The sequence below is a fragment of the Leuciscus leuciscus genome, assembly GCF_965113295.1.
Source record: "Leuciscus leuciscus genome assembly, chromosome: 2".
NCBI classification, from domain to species: Eukaryota; Metazoa; Chordata; class Actinopteri; order Cypriniformes; family Leuciscidae; genus Leuciscus; species Leuciscus leuciscus.
In genome coordinates, this window is record NC_138726.1 from 51,556,239 (window position 1) to 51,571,478 (window position 15,240).

The following is a 15,240-nucleotide window of genomic DNA, read 5'->3' on the forward strand; positions in this document are numbered from 1 at the left end:
AATTATAATAATTGTATATTATATAGTAGATGGAGACTCCATCTAATATTTTAGTTTATTTTAAAATGTAATTTATTCCTGTGATCAAAGCTGAATTTTCAGCATCATTACTCCAGTCTTCAGTGTCACATGATCCATCAGAAAACATTCTGATATGCTGATTTGCTGCTCAGTAACCATTTCTTATTATCAGTGTTGAAAACAGTTGTCCGGCTTGACATTGTTGTCAACTTTTTTTTTTTCAGAATGCATGGATGCCACTGTATTGGATAAAAGCGTATAACAATTCTCTTTTGTCTTACTTTTGAACTTTATATTTATTATTTTATCATTTGACACCTAACAAACACATTTTAGTGAAATGTCTCATTGATTTTATCATCTATGGCATTCATAAATTTTTAAGTGTGTCTTAAGAGTCCAAATATTTATTGAGGCCACTGATATAATACATTAGCTTCAAACAAGCTATTATTAATGGTATATGAAAGCTACTATCTCATGACCTATAGAGTCTATTCATGATGCTCATGGGCCGCTGTGGTGAAGAGATGAGTCCCAGCGAAGTGATGAGTGCCAGCTTAGGACACAAGCAATCTGATTGGTTCAAAGCACGTTTTATGGGTAATCGCTTTAGTGCCTGGTTACAAATCAGATATCCCTTTATTATATAAGTCGTTTGAACTATGTTATAACAACCATTAATGTCTTTTAACTTATATGTTTCATATACTAGTATATAACCGAAGCTATAGATTGTAAAATTAAACATTTCTGGTTCTTAGTGTTTTTTTTTAGTTAGCTTAGATAGTAGCATAGCATACAGCTATCCGAAATGATTAGAGATAAAAAATAATAATTCACCATCTACGATATATATGATATATATATATGATATGACATATATGACACAAGCATAATTCTGTTTAAGAATTAATTATGACATGAAATGCTTGTAATAAAAAAAAAAAAGATTATTATATTATGCCTTATTGCTTGATAACAATTAACAATGTCGCAAAACATACCTAAAAATAAAATTTCTTACACTTAAACTATATAAATAATCAGGATAGAAATAAAAGATTATTACATGAATTAAAGTTTGATTGATTACATTAAGAATTGCGAGACCAGTTTTAGATCAGGCATACTACTGGGGTCCTAAGCTGGGACTCATCACTTCGCTGGGACTCATCTCTTCACCACACCGGGTTTCACAGACAGGGTTTAGATTAAGACAGGATTAGGCCTTAATTCAATTATGACATTTAAGTAGCTTTTATAAACATGACTCAGAAAAAAGAACATTCCTGGTGTGCATCTTGAGACAAAACAATGGCACTGACATATTTTAAGATGTATAAGTGCAAGTTGCTTTCAGATAAAACAGCTCAAACATGCATTTTAGTCTGAGACTAGGCTTAAGCCAGGTCTGTGAAACCGGGGGTAATGAGTAATGGGACTGAATAAGGCTGTGTTTTCACTTGGCATTAACATGCGATCACAGATCGGATCATCAGCCAATCAGGACACGGCGCGTTTACACATGTCAACATCAAGTGGCTTCTGTATCTTGTATTATATATTTTGTATCCTTGTGGTGAAATTGCACATCCTTTACAGACAATCAATGGTTGTGCAAATTTCGGGTGAAAAAGCAAACTTTCTTCGCTCGCCAGTGACGTCGACCTGTGACTGCAGTCAGATACGATGGCTAGATTGCGTTTACATTACACTGAGATCCGATCACAATGCGTCCTTGACTACCTCTGTACCAGAACACACAGATCGGATCACAATCCGATCACAAACGCATTTACACTTCAAGTACATACACAACATCCGGATACAGGTCGCATGTGCACATATATTCAAACGCACATACCTATAGACTGAACTCGTAATACGCATGTGCACGCCATCAGCGTTCTCACTGGTTCGCGTTTTTGAAGTTTGTGCAGAAAGAACTTAAGAGTTTTCTGTTAGAACGGTGTCGTGTTAGCGGCCCCTAAGTTAATAACTATTGATCGTTGCGACGGAAGTGAATCAATCAAACTAACTTTAGCTGGACAATAACTTTATTCTAGAGCTGCTATAAAGCCAAAACACTTTACTTTAATTTCCTATTATCAATGTAAAGCTGCTTTGGAACAATCTACATTGTTAAAAGCGCTATATAAATGAAGATGACTTGACTTGACTTGACTCGGCATGTTAATGCCTTAGGCACATTAGTATTTTCGCCCCCAAAAAGTGGTTTTAAGCCAGTAATTTGTATCTTTTGCTGTAGTGTGTTAGTTGGAAATATCAGTTTACATTTCCAAACATTAATTTTGCCATTAATTGTAATAATCCAGAGAGATTTTTATATGCACAAGGAGTCTGACATAATATAAATAACTGTTTTAAAACCATTTTGGGGGGGGCGAAAATACTAGCATGCCTAAGACTTTTGCACAGTACTGTATAAATATCCTTTTATATGCAAAGAAGTTGCTAGATATCATTTAGTTTACTCTGGGAAAAGTGCTGCACTTTGTTAGTGTGTGTTTGAGTATCAAAATCATTGCATGTAATTGACGTTTCTAATTGATAGTTCAATCCAACTATGATTCCTCAAACTGTATTGATCAGCAGATGTACAGTATGCTAAGCAACAATGACGGCTACAGTTCTACTGATGTCTTTTAGAAAAAGGTGTGCCGATGATTCCACGAACCTTCATAGAGACAGACAGACTGCTGTTGATGTTGGCCTTCTGGAGCCAGCCCTGCTTCATTACTCCTCCTCTCTGAGAGCAAAGAGATGACGAGTCCTGAAACACACACACACACACACACACACACACACACACACACACACACACACACACACACACACACACACACACACACACACACACACACACACACACACACACACACACACACACACACAGAGTAAGAACTGATGAAGCAGATAAACTGAATGCAAAGACCAATCAATGTACGTCTATGAGCGCTACCTATCTACCTTAAAGATCAAATGCTCTGACACAAGCATGAACTCTGTGTGTTGTGCATTTACAAACCTTTATGCAAATAAGTTAAGTATCCCTCGCATAGTAACTCAACATCACACACATTAACACAATAATACAATAATCATGCAAAACACAGCTTAAAGATGCTTTGAATTCTCTGTGTGTGTGTGTGTGTGTGTGTGTGTGTGTGTGTGTGTGTGTGTGTGTGTGTGTGTGTGTGTGTGTGTGTGTGCGCACGCTAATTTAATTGAAGTGGCCTGGCGTCCTTTATGACTGTGCTTTTCTCTAGCTCTCCACTGTAATATAATTGTCCGAATGCCCTTCTCCCCTGTTCCCTCCAGCATTTCTCATTCCCTCCCTCTCTTTCTGTTCCTAACAGCCCCTCTGAGACTGATCAATTGCTTTCACCCTGTTCTCCCTTCTGAGTCACTCAGCTAATTGATTAAACTAAATGGACATGACACAGCCAACATGATATACTGTACATACACTACCAGAAAGTTCAAAAAGTTTGGGTTCGGTAAGATTTTGTAAAGTTTTTGAAAGAAGTCTCTTCTGCTCACCAAGGCTGCATTTATTTGATCAAAAATACAATAAAAACAGGTTCCTCTGTGAAATATTGTTTCCATTGTGAAATATCATTAACATTTTTAATTAAAAAAAAGTATAATATATTTCAAATGTAATTTTTTCCTGTGATCAATTTTCAGCATCATTACTCCAGTCTTCAGTGTCACATGATCCTTCACAAATCATTCTGATTGGCTGATTTGACGCTCAAGAAACATTTCTGGTTATTATTAGTGTTTGCTGCTTAATATAATTTTGGAAATGGTCATACATTTTTCTTTGATGAATAAAGTTAAAAAGAACTTCATTTATTTAACATGAATTTTTTGTAACATTATCAATCGATTTAATAAAATTAATTAATAAATGTATTCATTTCTCTAAAAACATTCTTACTGGCCCCAAACTTTTTGAACGTTAGTATAAATATACAAATGTATATATGAGGAACTATGACAGTAATATAATTCATATTCACTGCTGATCTAAGGACGAAGTCGTGTAAATACACCAATCTATGAGGTATGGGATGTAACTGAACATTATTCTATAAAATATCTTATGTGTTCTGCAGAAGAAAGGAATGCCTACAGGTTTGGAATGATATATGGGTGGGTATATTTTAATTTCGCAACCGAACGAGATACTGAATTCTTTCTCATATCATGGCCTTATTATTGCGCATGTCTTGGCTTCATTGGCCTCTCTTTAGCCCATAAAAGTTATTTTCACATCAGTGTTTAGACAACGCATTTAACGGCAAGACTATCCATGTCTAAACATGTACATACACACAGATTCAGACGCACATGCACACACACACAGGGTGGAGAAGCAATCTTTTTGCCCTGTAGTCACCAATCCTTACATCTAATTTTATCAAGATCTGCTGGACACTTTAGTGTGTGTCTATTAATAGTCCATGAGGCTCAGGTTGCATGTAATGGGCCGTTTGGCCTTCATCTCTACATCTGATTATAGGACCTCACAGAAGCATCACAACATTTACAGTGCGGTCTGAGGAGAAGGACAATATCTATAATGAATTCAATAATTGATCATGAAAATACAATAAATGTGTGACTTTTTAACCTAAAAGCATTTCAGAGAGATCGAAAATTCAGTACTTTTCAACTATATACAAATATGATTGTTTTAAAAGTTTTTTGGTTGGATACAGTCCTTTTTAGACAGTAATAAAGCTATTTAGTCATGACGACAATTTGTAGGCCAACTCAGACATTTCTAATGGATCTTTAGAACAGTGTCTTGATCTATGATTAAAATATGTTCTGTGGTTAACATTACTTGAAGAGACATTCCTGTTTTGTGCTACGACACACTTATATGTCAAACATGGATTTAGAAAATTCTGTTTGCTTTAAAAATGTATGATGATAATAATAATTTATATAAAGGCTCAGTTTTTTATCTTGACCTTGAATAACTCTCTTCTTTTATCTGTGACAAAATGAGCAAAGCATTTTTATGCAAGAAAAAAGGCAAGGTTACACTTTTATTTTAAGGTGTCATTGTTACAGTGTAAGTATATATTTAAGTACTGATTAATATTAAGCAACAACATGTACTTAATATAGGGTTAGGGTAGGATTAGGATTTGTTTGAGGGTTAGTTGCATGTAATTATGCATAATTTACTGTTAATACTATGGTAAGTACATGTAACATTATGTAACAAGGACACTGTAAAATAAAGTGTTACCAAAAGCAATTTATTGTTTGATTCTGGACATAATTAAAGATTTAAGAAAAGCTTTTTTTAAAACAAGCAAATGAAAAGAGGCAGTGCAATGTCACACATTAACGTCTCTTACCTCCTCCCCCTCATCCACCTCAAACACTTGGCTGGGAAGCTTTTCCATCTTCATCCCTTTACTGCAAGACAGAAAAAGTAGCTTACGCAAACTTTGCAAATAGCACTGCAAAACCGTTGGCAAAAAAAGCAAACTTTGACATACCAGGGCAGCGTCCGGAAATCTCCAGAGTAGGCCTCATAATTATAGTTGATGACGTGCCAGTTGGTGTTGTACATCTTAATGCACTGCCAAAGAGCATAAGCATTGCTCAAGTACTCAATCACATGATCAGAAACACAGCAAAATATGAAAAACAGGAAAGTGTGATCTCATATTTTTTTTCATCTGGAAAGCTGCAGGCTTGCTCCTGTTTTGGTATTGTGAGGTTCAGCGCAATCTTTACCTCTTTGGCGAACAGGCTTTTAGCTTCGTTCTCTGCATTTTGAGGAACTGAAGAAACAATGGTTCTCCTTTGACGATCAATCTGTGCCTCCTAGACACACAGATAGATAGATGGACAGACAGACAGACAGACAGACAGACAGACAGAGAGATAGATAGATAGATAGATAGATAGATAGATAGATAGATAGATAGACAGACAGACAGACAGACAGACAGATAGACAGACAGACAGACAGACAGACAGATAGATAGACAGATAGACAGACAGACAGACAGATATATAGATGGATAGATAGACAGACAGATAAATAGACAGACAGACAGACAGACAGATAGATAGATAGATAGATAGACAGACAGACAGACAGACAGACAGACAGACAGACAGACAGACAGACAGACAGACAAGATAGATAGATAGATAGATAGATAGACAGACAGACAGACAGACAGACAGATAGATAGATAGATAGATAGATAGACAGACAGACAGACAGACAGACAGACAGACAGACAGACAGACAGACAAGATAGATAGATAGATAGATAGATAGAGACAGAAAAAAAAAAGATTTATGTTGTTTAAATAATATTAATCTTATATTTTGTAATATTTGCTATGTAATATTATATAATATAAGCCAAGACTGCCAAATTAGATTTGTAGGATGCCTGCACAAGATTGAGGACTTGATCCAAACTAATAAACGGCAGGAAATGTGCTTGTGACGGACTCACGGAAACATCATCAGCTGGCCACAGCAGCAGGTCTCTCTGCGGATCACTGTGGATCTGAGCTTTCCTCTGGAACACCACAGTCTCATAGTCCAGCGGCTCGATGATCTTCGGCTGCTCCTGCAAACACACACGGTGTGGATCAGTGAATCTGAACAGACTAAATTTGTTTAATCTGTTGTGCTTGTTAGTGTAGCTTACAGTGATTTGAAAGCTCTGCCTGTGAATATAGCAGACACAGCTTACTGCCCCTCTACACCCTTTCCACACAAAACAAATGAGTTCAAGGACTTCCGATTTCTTACGTTTTAAGCCTTTGAGTGTGGTTCAAAGCTTTATCTCGAATGCTTTCCCTTTCCAGCTTCCTTCTAAAAGAGAATCATGTGTTAAAGCTTAAACACACACACTGACTCAGCTGACATGCCCGTGTCATGGTCTGATACTTAAAAAGAGCTTCGTCCACAGAAGAGAGAGTGTTTCCACCAAAACAGACCATGTGGGATGATTCATTTCATTTAAATATTCAAATGATTCATTTCAAATATCTCACCTTTCATAAATTAATTATTTTGCACCACTTTAACCCATGTTGCACAGTACCAAATGGGAATTGCCAAAGAGATGACATTTCAGCTGACTCGCCGGCAACCCTTGTTAGGAAAGAAAACCTTCAATTTGTTTTTAGAGAGATATAAAGTTTCAGAGATATAAAGAGGAAGTTACAGTTTCATAACTGTGGTACTCGGGGTTTAGATAAAAACTCTTGCGTTCAAAGTTCAGGTCAGATTAAAGCTGCTCATTGTTTCTCGTGTTTAAAGCAGTTCAGCTCTGACAGGATCAGTGTGGATTAAACCCATAATCACACGGGTCTTTTGTGAATATTTCAACTGAAATCAAAGTAATAAAGGAAAACGAGTCCAAATTAAAGCAATTTCAACTAATCCTTTTTAGAAATCATCTTGTGGAAACTTCTCCTAGCTTGGACGATGCAGCCAGAAAATGCTTAAAGTGTCCCATTATGCTTTTTCGAATATTACCTTTCATGCAGTGTGTAATATTGCTGTTTGTGAATGTACTACCGTATTATTACATACCGTAATAGTAAACATGCTGCCGCTTGTCATTAAAGAGATAGTTCATCCAAAAATGTAAATTCTGTCATTATTTACTCACTCTAATGTTGTTCCAAACCTGTATTAATTTCTTTCTTGTGCTGAACACAAAATTAGTTATTTGGAAGAATGTGGGTAACCAAACAGTTGCTGGTCCCCATTGACTTCCATAGTAGGAAGAAAATACAGCCTAATATAGCCAGAAGTCACTGGGGTACATCAACTGTTTGGTTACCCACATTCTTCCAAATAACTTATTTTCAACAGAAGAAAGAAACTTATTCGGGTTTAAAACATCTTGAGAGAGTAAATGATAGCAATTTAAATTTTTGGGAGAACTATCCCTTTAATGTTAATAAAACAACAAAACACAGAGGAAATCACTCACTGCTCTTGACTGAGAACTTTAATAGTAGCCTAGCTTTAATAAGAATCAATGTATAATTTATAAACATTGGAGTGTCCGTGCTCAACTAAGGCAGAGGCGGCATCTATGCCGGTGAACCGAACAATGGTGTAATGATTCAGTTCGACTCCCAAGACAAGACGATGCTCACCCGACTGGCCAATAGGAACGTGGCCCCGCCCATGACACAATTTTCACAGTGAAAGCAAAATCTGACACGAGAGCAAGAAATTGCATCGAGAGCAAAGAAAAGCGTTTTGAGAGAAACACTTCTTTTTTTTTGAGAAAATGTTTTCACACTGATAGCAAAAAATATATATTTGAGAGTTTTTTTCAAAGTATTTTGAGAGAGATTTTTTTTTTCTCAGAAATTATTTTTTATGTTCTATGAGAAAATACTTTCTCTCAAAACTTTTTTTTGTCTCAAATATTATTATTTTTTGCTATTGGTATGAAAACTTTTTCTCTCAAATATCTTTTTTCCTCTCATGAAATGCTTTTTTGCTATCAGTGTGATAACTTTTTCTCTCAAACTTTTTTTTTTCTCTCAGATCATTTATTTTCTCGCATGTAATAAAGACACAATTCTCTCTCCATATCAATGCTACTGTTAAATACACCTACTGTAGCTGAAAAAATAAAGCACTGTTTATTTCATTGGTATAAATGTCTGCCATTCTTTATTATTTTATATGAAAAAGAATCGTGATAAAATCGTGAATTGTGATTTTCCTGAAAAAATTATGATATTTTTGCCACATCGCCCACCCGTACTCAGGACTAATGCACACTACCCGTTCAAAAGTTTGGTTAAGTTGCTAAAGTTATTTATTTAATTTTTTTAAAGATGTCTCTTATGCTGCTCACAAGTCTGAATACATTTGATAAAAAAAACAGTAGAAAAGCTTGGTTCAAAGCTTTATCTTATAGTTATAATGTTACATTTTATTACAATATAAAGTAACTGTTTTCTATCTGAATACATTTTAAACATTATTTATTCATGGAAAAGCTGAATCTTCAGCATCATTACTCGAGTCGTCAGTCACACGTTCCTTCAGAAATCATTCAAATTTGGCTTGCTGCTCAAGAAACATTTCTTATTAATATAATCAATGTTGAAATAATTATAATCATAATCATTTTGTGATAAATTTGGTTCAGAATTCTTTGAAAGTTAGAAAAAAATAGCATTTGTCAACAATATCAAAGTCATAACTGTCACTTTTCATCCATTTAATGCAACCTTGCTACATAAAAGTAGGCCAATTAAACTTTTGAACAGTAGTGTATATTAAAATTGCACTATATGTTTTGCTTTCATTAATTGTCTCGCTTGAGAAACCACAGCGCAAAATAAACTCAGACAAAAACAGCCATACTTCTCTTATAATACACATAAATGCTTCCTGTGTTTTCTAAAGCACATACACAAGAGCTGACAACCAATGCGAGTGTTTCTGCAGTAACTTCCTGTCATGTGTCATACCACATAGAGGCACTAACCACAGCCAGTCCAGCTGCAACTGCAACAGAACATGAGTTACAGCGAAGTTCTGTTGCCTCGTGACTTCACTCTCTCTAAACTGCCCTTTCAACCAACTTCCCCAATGGGAATTCTTGCATATTCCCCAATCACAAGTCCTGTCTCTCGCTGCAAGCCAAGCGTTAAATTCTCAGGGCCAAGGTTAAGCTACCTTATCGTGGCAGGACTAGCTTCTTAATGCCAAAAATAGCCCAACCTCTGCAAAAACAACCACAAGGCCTCAGATCGTTTAAAAAAAGGGGTTTCAACGTCAACCCTGTTGAGGTCAGAGAGGAACTGAAGAAGAAGAAGAATCACAGGCCATCAAACCACAGACTGAGGTATAAGGAAATATGAGCCAGATCACCGCTCACAAGCTCATGGGCGTTGGCGCCACACGCGTTTCAGTCATGTTATTTCCGTATGCAAGCACTCAAAATGAAAATGTAAGGGGCGACAAAGTGGGCGACATAAAGCTGTACAGAAACCTTGACTTGAGCCCGTCTACTGGGTGGTTAATGTACTCTCCAGATGTGAGGCTTTGGCTCCGCAGACAACAGCTGATGTGCATTAGGCCACTGTGTGTAAACACATACGCCAGCATTCGAACTGAACGGCCACGGCCTCCGTCTGAACCTCTGCAATACTATGCCAACACAGATCTGAGCTTTTTTCTGTATCTTGACAAGTCTTTTGCAAAGCTTATCTTGTCTTGTAAATCTTGTGGAGGACAACATGTTCTGTGGTTCTGTGAGCATTTGAGGTCCACCATTTGAAAGCATATTTATATCCAGCAAATCCTGTGAAGAAAACATAGCATAAAACATTTCGACTTGGCAGTTTACACTTAACTTTCTGCAGCTTGGCCAAAACTGTCCCAAATTTAAAGTAGGGCTGTCAATAGATTAAAAATTTGGTTATATTTTATTTTAAGGTGACGTAGTTACATTGTACTTACTCAAATAAGTACTGAGTAATAATATTAATTAACTGTGCTTAGGGTTAGGGTTTGGTTTATGGTTAGTTACTTGTAATTATGCATAATTTAGGCTACTGCTATTACTAGTAATTACATGTAGTAACGAGTAAGTTAACTACGTCACCTTAAAATAAAGCGGTACCAAAAATGTTATCGATTAATCGCACATCAATCCTATACTTATCATGAAATTAAACATACACCATTTATCTTGCAATTCTCATAAAACTGTATTTTTCTGCAAGCTTTTTTTCAAGGTAAATTTAGGTTTCTTTCCAAAAAAAATATCCCTTGGAGACTCCAAATCACAATTAATAACCAATTTATTAGAGCTGAAACAACGAATCGATTTAATCGATTAAAATCGATTATTAAAATAGTTGTCAACTAATTTAGTCATCGATTAGTTGCTAAATAACTTTTATTTGCCGTAAGCGGCTCATTTCGTGGAAATTTTAAATCTGCGGTGACCAAAGTGTGGCAGTAATGAGCCACCGGAGGTTTTACTCAGCCAGTACAGCAGGAGAAGTAGCGAATAGCCAACAGGGGGGTAATCGAGCTCTCAATATCCGTACCACCCCCGGCGGCCGCCATTGGCTAATAAGCCTTCACCTGCTGTTAGCATCCCATTGACTCCCATTCATTTTGGCGTCACTTTGACAGCGAATAACTTTACATCTGAGGCGTTTAAAGACTCCATTTGTCCATTATTTATTTCTAAAGAAACACGACAATGTATAAAATGCTCCATTACCTTGTATCTTACGTTATGGCCCCGTAGAAGCAGTTTTTGTAAAAACAGGCTAACGATTGCGTCATAACCACGCGACTCTCTGGAAATTACCGTAGAGACAGGAGGAGAAGCTCGCAGTGGAGGCATAAAGTCCGATAAAGTCAAGGGAGAAGCCCATAGAGAATCATTAAGTTTCTCCTGCTCCTAGCTCATGGACAGCTCCTACTCACACTCTCCGTCTCTGCGAGATTCGGAAGGGAATGATTCAGATTTCTCTTGGCACAGCTCCTAGAAGACTTACAACTGTCAGACAGGCTGCTCACGTCACATCCACGTCGTCAAGCTCAGTTTGAGTCTGCGCAGTTCGCTCGGCAATCAGGAAATGAGTGCTTCTAATTTGCTTCACTTTTCTCCGTTGAAACCTATGGGGTCGCTGTGTCCAGTGATTTTTTACAGTCTATGATAGCCAATAGCTGGCCTTTATGTCACGTGCTTTATGTCACGTGCTCAAAATCGATGGTTTCGAAAAAAAAAAACCTCTTTCACTCTATGATGGTTAAACTCTGCAATTAATTATTTTTTCTCGGAACTAATGTTTTGGTAGGATTGGAACGAAAGTTTACATCGTATGTTTCTCCGGAATCAGCCAGCGCGAAGGACGTCTATATTCCGATTGGTTGCTGGCGTTTGCCGCTGAACCGCGTCATAGCTCATTACCATAAAGTTGAGCTACTTTCAACTTTCTGATTGATTTCACAGCATAAGCTATAAAGCTGTTTCCCAGGTATAAGCTGTGTGTTTACAGGAAAAAATAAATAAAATGCAATTTACTGCAACTGTATTCTGTTTTATACTTATTCTTCGTGAAAATATGTTCTGCAAGATTCCTTAATAAGCTTTGTTCGGGATGTTAAACTACTTTAGGAGCCCAAAGGACTGCCATGGTGAAAACATTATTTGAAATCTCCTTGTGAAATTTGCTAGAGTACGTATGGGTCAGTGTTTTGATTGCAGAAGAGTTCGACAAAGGATTACTAACACATAATAAAACGCAACTCCAGGTATGTTTTTGATGAGTAATGCAAAATGGTTAAAATCTCTAAAAAGTCTATGTTGAATGATAAAGACCCTTTGTTAATAATTTACTTGGGAAAAAAATGGCCAAAACTAAAATATAAGTACATAAACCGATTAATCGTAAAAATAATCGTCCGATTAATCGATTATCAAAATAATCGTTAGTTGCAGCCCTTCAATTTATATAAATGGTCCATATAACTTCCATAAATGTATGCACACCAAAGAACACACACACAAAAAACATCACAGAACAGAACTTTTCAGAATTCAGTGTACATTATGTGTACAGTGCAAGGGCTCGCGCGCGCTTACTGTACGACTCCTGTACGTCACTTCAATCTTCTTTACCTTGATTATAATCCTCATCCATCAAAACTTTACTAGCAAGACGCTGGTTCGCTTTATCTAGCCGAGAAATGTAGTTTGCGTATCATCTGGCCATACAGCTGTGGGATGCTTTCTTTACATTAGTGCTGTTTTGAACTGACTGTTTGAATGCAGAAAACCTTCCCAGAGTTTAGCGGCTTAAAATGATCTTATCGCAAACACTGACAGCTCTAATTTAAAGTCAATATGAATTGAATAAATGTTTGAAGGTGAACACGAGCTCAAGATATTTTCACGTTTTATTCTACCATTTAAACACATCAGTAATACTACAAGCTTTTACTTGTCTTGTAAAAGGTAGTCATCTACTCACTAGTTTGCTTTCACAGCCTCGTGTTTATAATCGCACTCTTGCAAACTATTATAACTCATATTTTCAGGGAAAACGTTTTTAAACAGACTGAAAGAGTTATCGGAAGCTTAGTGATGGTGACATTGAAGTCATGCGACAGTGGTGCAGTTTGTTAAAAGCCTACGTTTAGCTTTTGGCTTCTGTCGATTGTATTTACGCTTTTGACCTCTGTCGATTGTATTTACGCTTTGATCCAAAAGTCAAAGGAAAAATCCTATTGGCTTTTCTATCAAGGCAATTAGGGTGATGCAAACTTTCAGGTTGGCCTACAAAAATATGTCACTCTATATGCTAGTGTTCTCCAAAGTGTTACACATACACATTTAAAATGTAGTCGTACTCTTTCTGTAAAACAGTGCAAAAAATCTTAATGACTCATCCTGCACTACAGATTTTTGTCCAATCAAATTCTCTCTTGAATTACAATGCCCCGCCCCCTTATACCACCTGAAACCGAGTAGCAAGTAGAAAATCATGATCGTGGCTATGTCATAACTAACAACCTATTCCCTATTTAAGAAAATAAGGGAAGAAATAAGGAAACTTCCAATGAGAAATACGTCAACACAAATAAAACTCCGCTAGATTATCAATTCCACTGGGTTTTTAAGTGGAACAATGAGCTGTGGTAATAGAGGTCACTTCTTTCACTTCTTGTATCATCATTTTGGTCGAATTTGTGCAGATGCACAGTGTGCGAAAGAGGCACAGAAAAGGGAAAGATGAAACAAACACTTTATTCAGCACATGCAGAGGACACAGGAAGCAAAGCTTAGCAGCCGGAGGGTATTCTCATGGGAAACACAAGGGCTTTGCAATCTCCATAGAGTGTCATTTGTTGTCTGTCTCCCTGGAAACCTCAAACTGACAATCATGACATGATAGGCCTATACTCAAACAGCTCTAGTAGAAAATCTCAGTCTCATGACATTTGTCTGGCTGAAAATATAATTTCTGAGCATAGCTACTGATGAATGCTGCAACAATCTATATCCTCTCTGAAAAACATTAGTGACACAGACCTGTTCTCTGCCTCTGATCATTTATTTCTCAATGGTCCATTAAAGAAAAAGAGAGCATGGACTCTGTTCTTGGACTGGTGCATGGGCACATCCACATGTCTCTTTACACAAAGGCATAAGGATGCTCCATGTGGTTCCAGTCAGGATCACCTAAATACCAGCCTTGTCGTGGAATAGATCCCGATTTGTTATTTAAATCAATGCATATCTCAGTATGTACATGCTGCTGCCGTCTATGTGATGTGTTAGACAGATGTTGAAGCTGTGCTGCGGTTATTGCCTTGAAGGCACGAGAGACGTAATGCTTGTCTGGCACGTGTTTCAATAATAATTACAGACGCCGTTTACACACAAAAAAACGACTATAAGCAATACCTGACAGCTCATATGCATATACGAGGTCAGATAATAAACTAGGACTGTTTTACATACTAGTGAGCTGGCTGCCATGCACGCGCCTGTGATGTCCAGAACGCCGCCTACATAGGTAGCTCACTACGTGTTGAGACACAGCCCACAGTAAGAGAGTAGTCTCTTGAGTTACTAACCACAGCAATGGACGTCCTCACCGCCTCCGAGACACTTTGTCTGAGCTCCGCAGCCGTCCCAGGCTTGCTCAACCTTTTTGTGAATTTTCGTACTTCGGACATTTTCTCCTTCTTTAGTTAGAATGTATTTCCATCAGCGTCTTGATTGCGGAAAGCGACATCGCGGCAATCTGCGCGTCTGACAGAGATGCGGATGCGGGAGGGGCGGGGCCTCATGGACCAGCGTTAGCTCCGCCCACCGCGAGGGGTTGCCTGATATTCAGCAATCCCTGGTTTAGAAATACTTAAAGTTTTATAATTTTATATTTTATACTTTGAAAGAATATCTTTGGTATTTTTAGATATTATAAACATAAGATAAATTAGGTGGTAAATAAATGTCACCTCCAAAGTAATAATGAAATTAAAGGGATAGTTCATCAAAAACTGAAAATTCTGTCATTTACTCACTCTCAAGTTGTTTTAAACCTGTATAGATATATATTTTTTCTATTGAACTCAAAAGAAGCTATTTTGATGAATGTGTTTAACCATGACAGTTGACA

General features: G+C 37.1%; 1 protein-coding gene and 1 long non-coding RNA gene across 5 annotated transcripts in view; one reads left to right on the plus strand and one right to left on the minus strand.

Moving 5' to 3' along the window:
- dock11 (dedicator of cytokinesis 11) overlaps positions 1 to 14,903 on the minus strand; it is a 107,783-nt gene extending 92,880 nt beyond the window's left edge. For all 4 annotated transcript variants that reach the window (XM_082155474.1, XM_082155472.1, XM_082155473.1 and 1 more), the window contains exons 1-6: positions 14,696 to 14,903; positions 6,555 to 6,671; positions 5,815 to 5,904; positions 5,574 to 5,656; positions 5,430 to 5,490; positions 2,723 to 2,818 (exon numbers count right to left, since the gene is read on the minus strand). In XM_082155474.1, the coding sequence (XP_082011600.1) occupies positions 2,723 to 2,818; positions 5,430 to 5,490; positions 5,574 to 5,656; positions 5,815 to 5,904; positions 6,555 to 6,671; positions 14,696 to 14,797 (549 nt within the window). In that variant the 5' untranslated portion in view covers positions 14,798 to 14,903. The remainder of the gene's footprint in view (positions 1 to 2,722; positions 2,819 to 5,429; positions 5,491 to 5,573; positions 5,657 to 5,814; positions 5,905 to 6,554; positions 6,672 to 14,695) is intronic.
- Positions 11,847 to 12,242, plus strand: LOC309487986. The gene is made up of 2 exons (XR_014201958.1): positions 11,847 to 11,932; positions 12,031 to 12,242. It is a non-coding gene; the product is annotated as an uncharacterized lncRNA (long non-coding RNA).
- Positions 14,904 to 15,240: the final 337 nt, after the last annotated feature.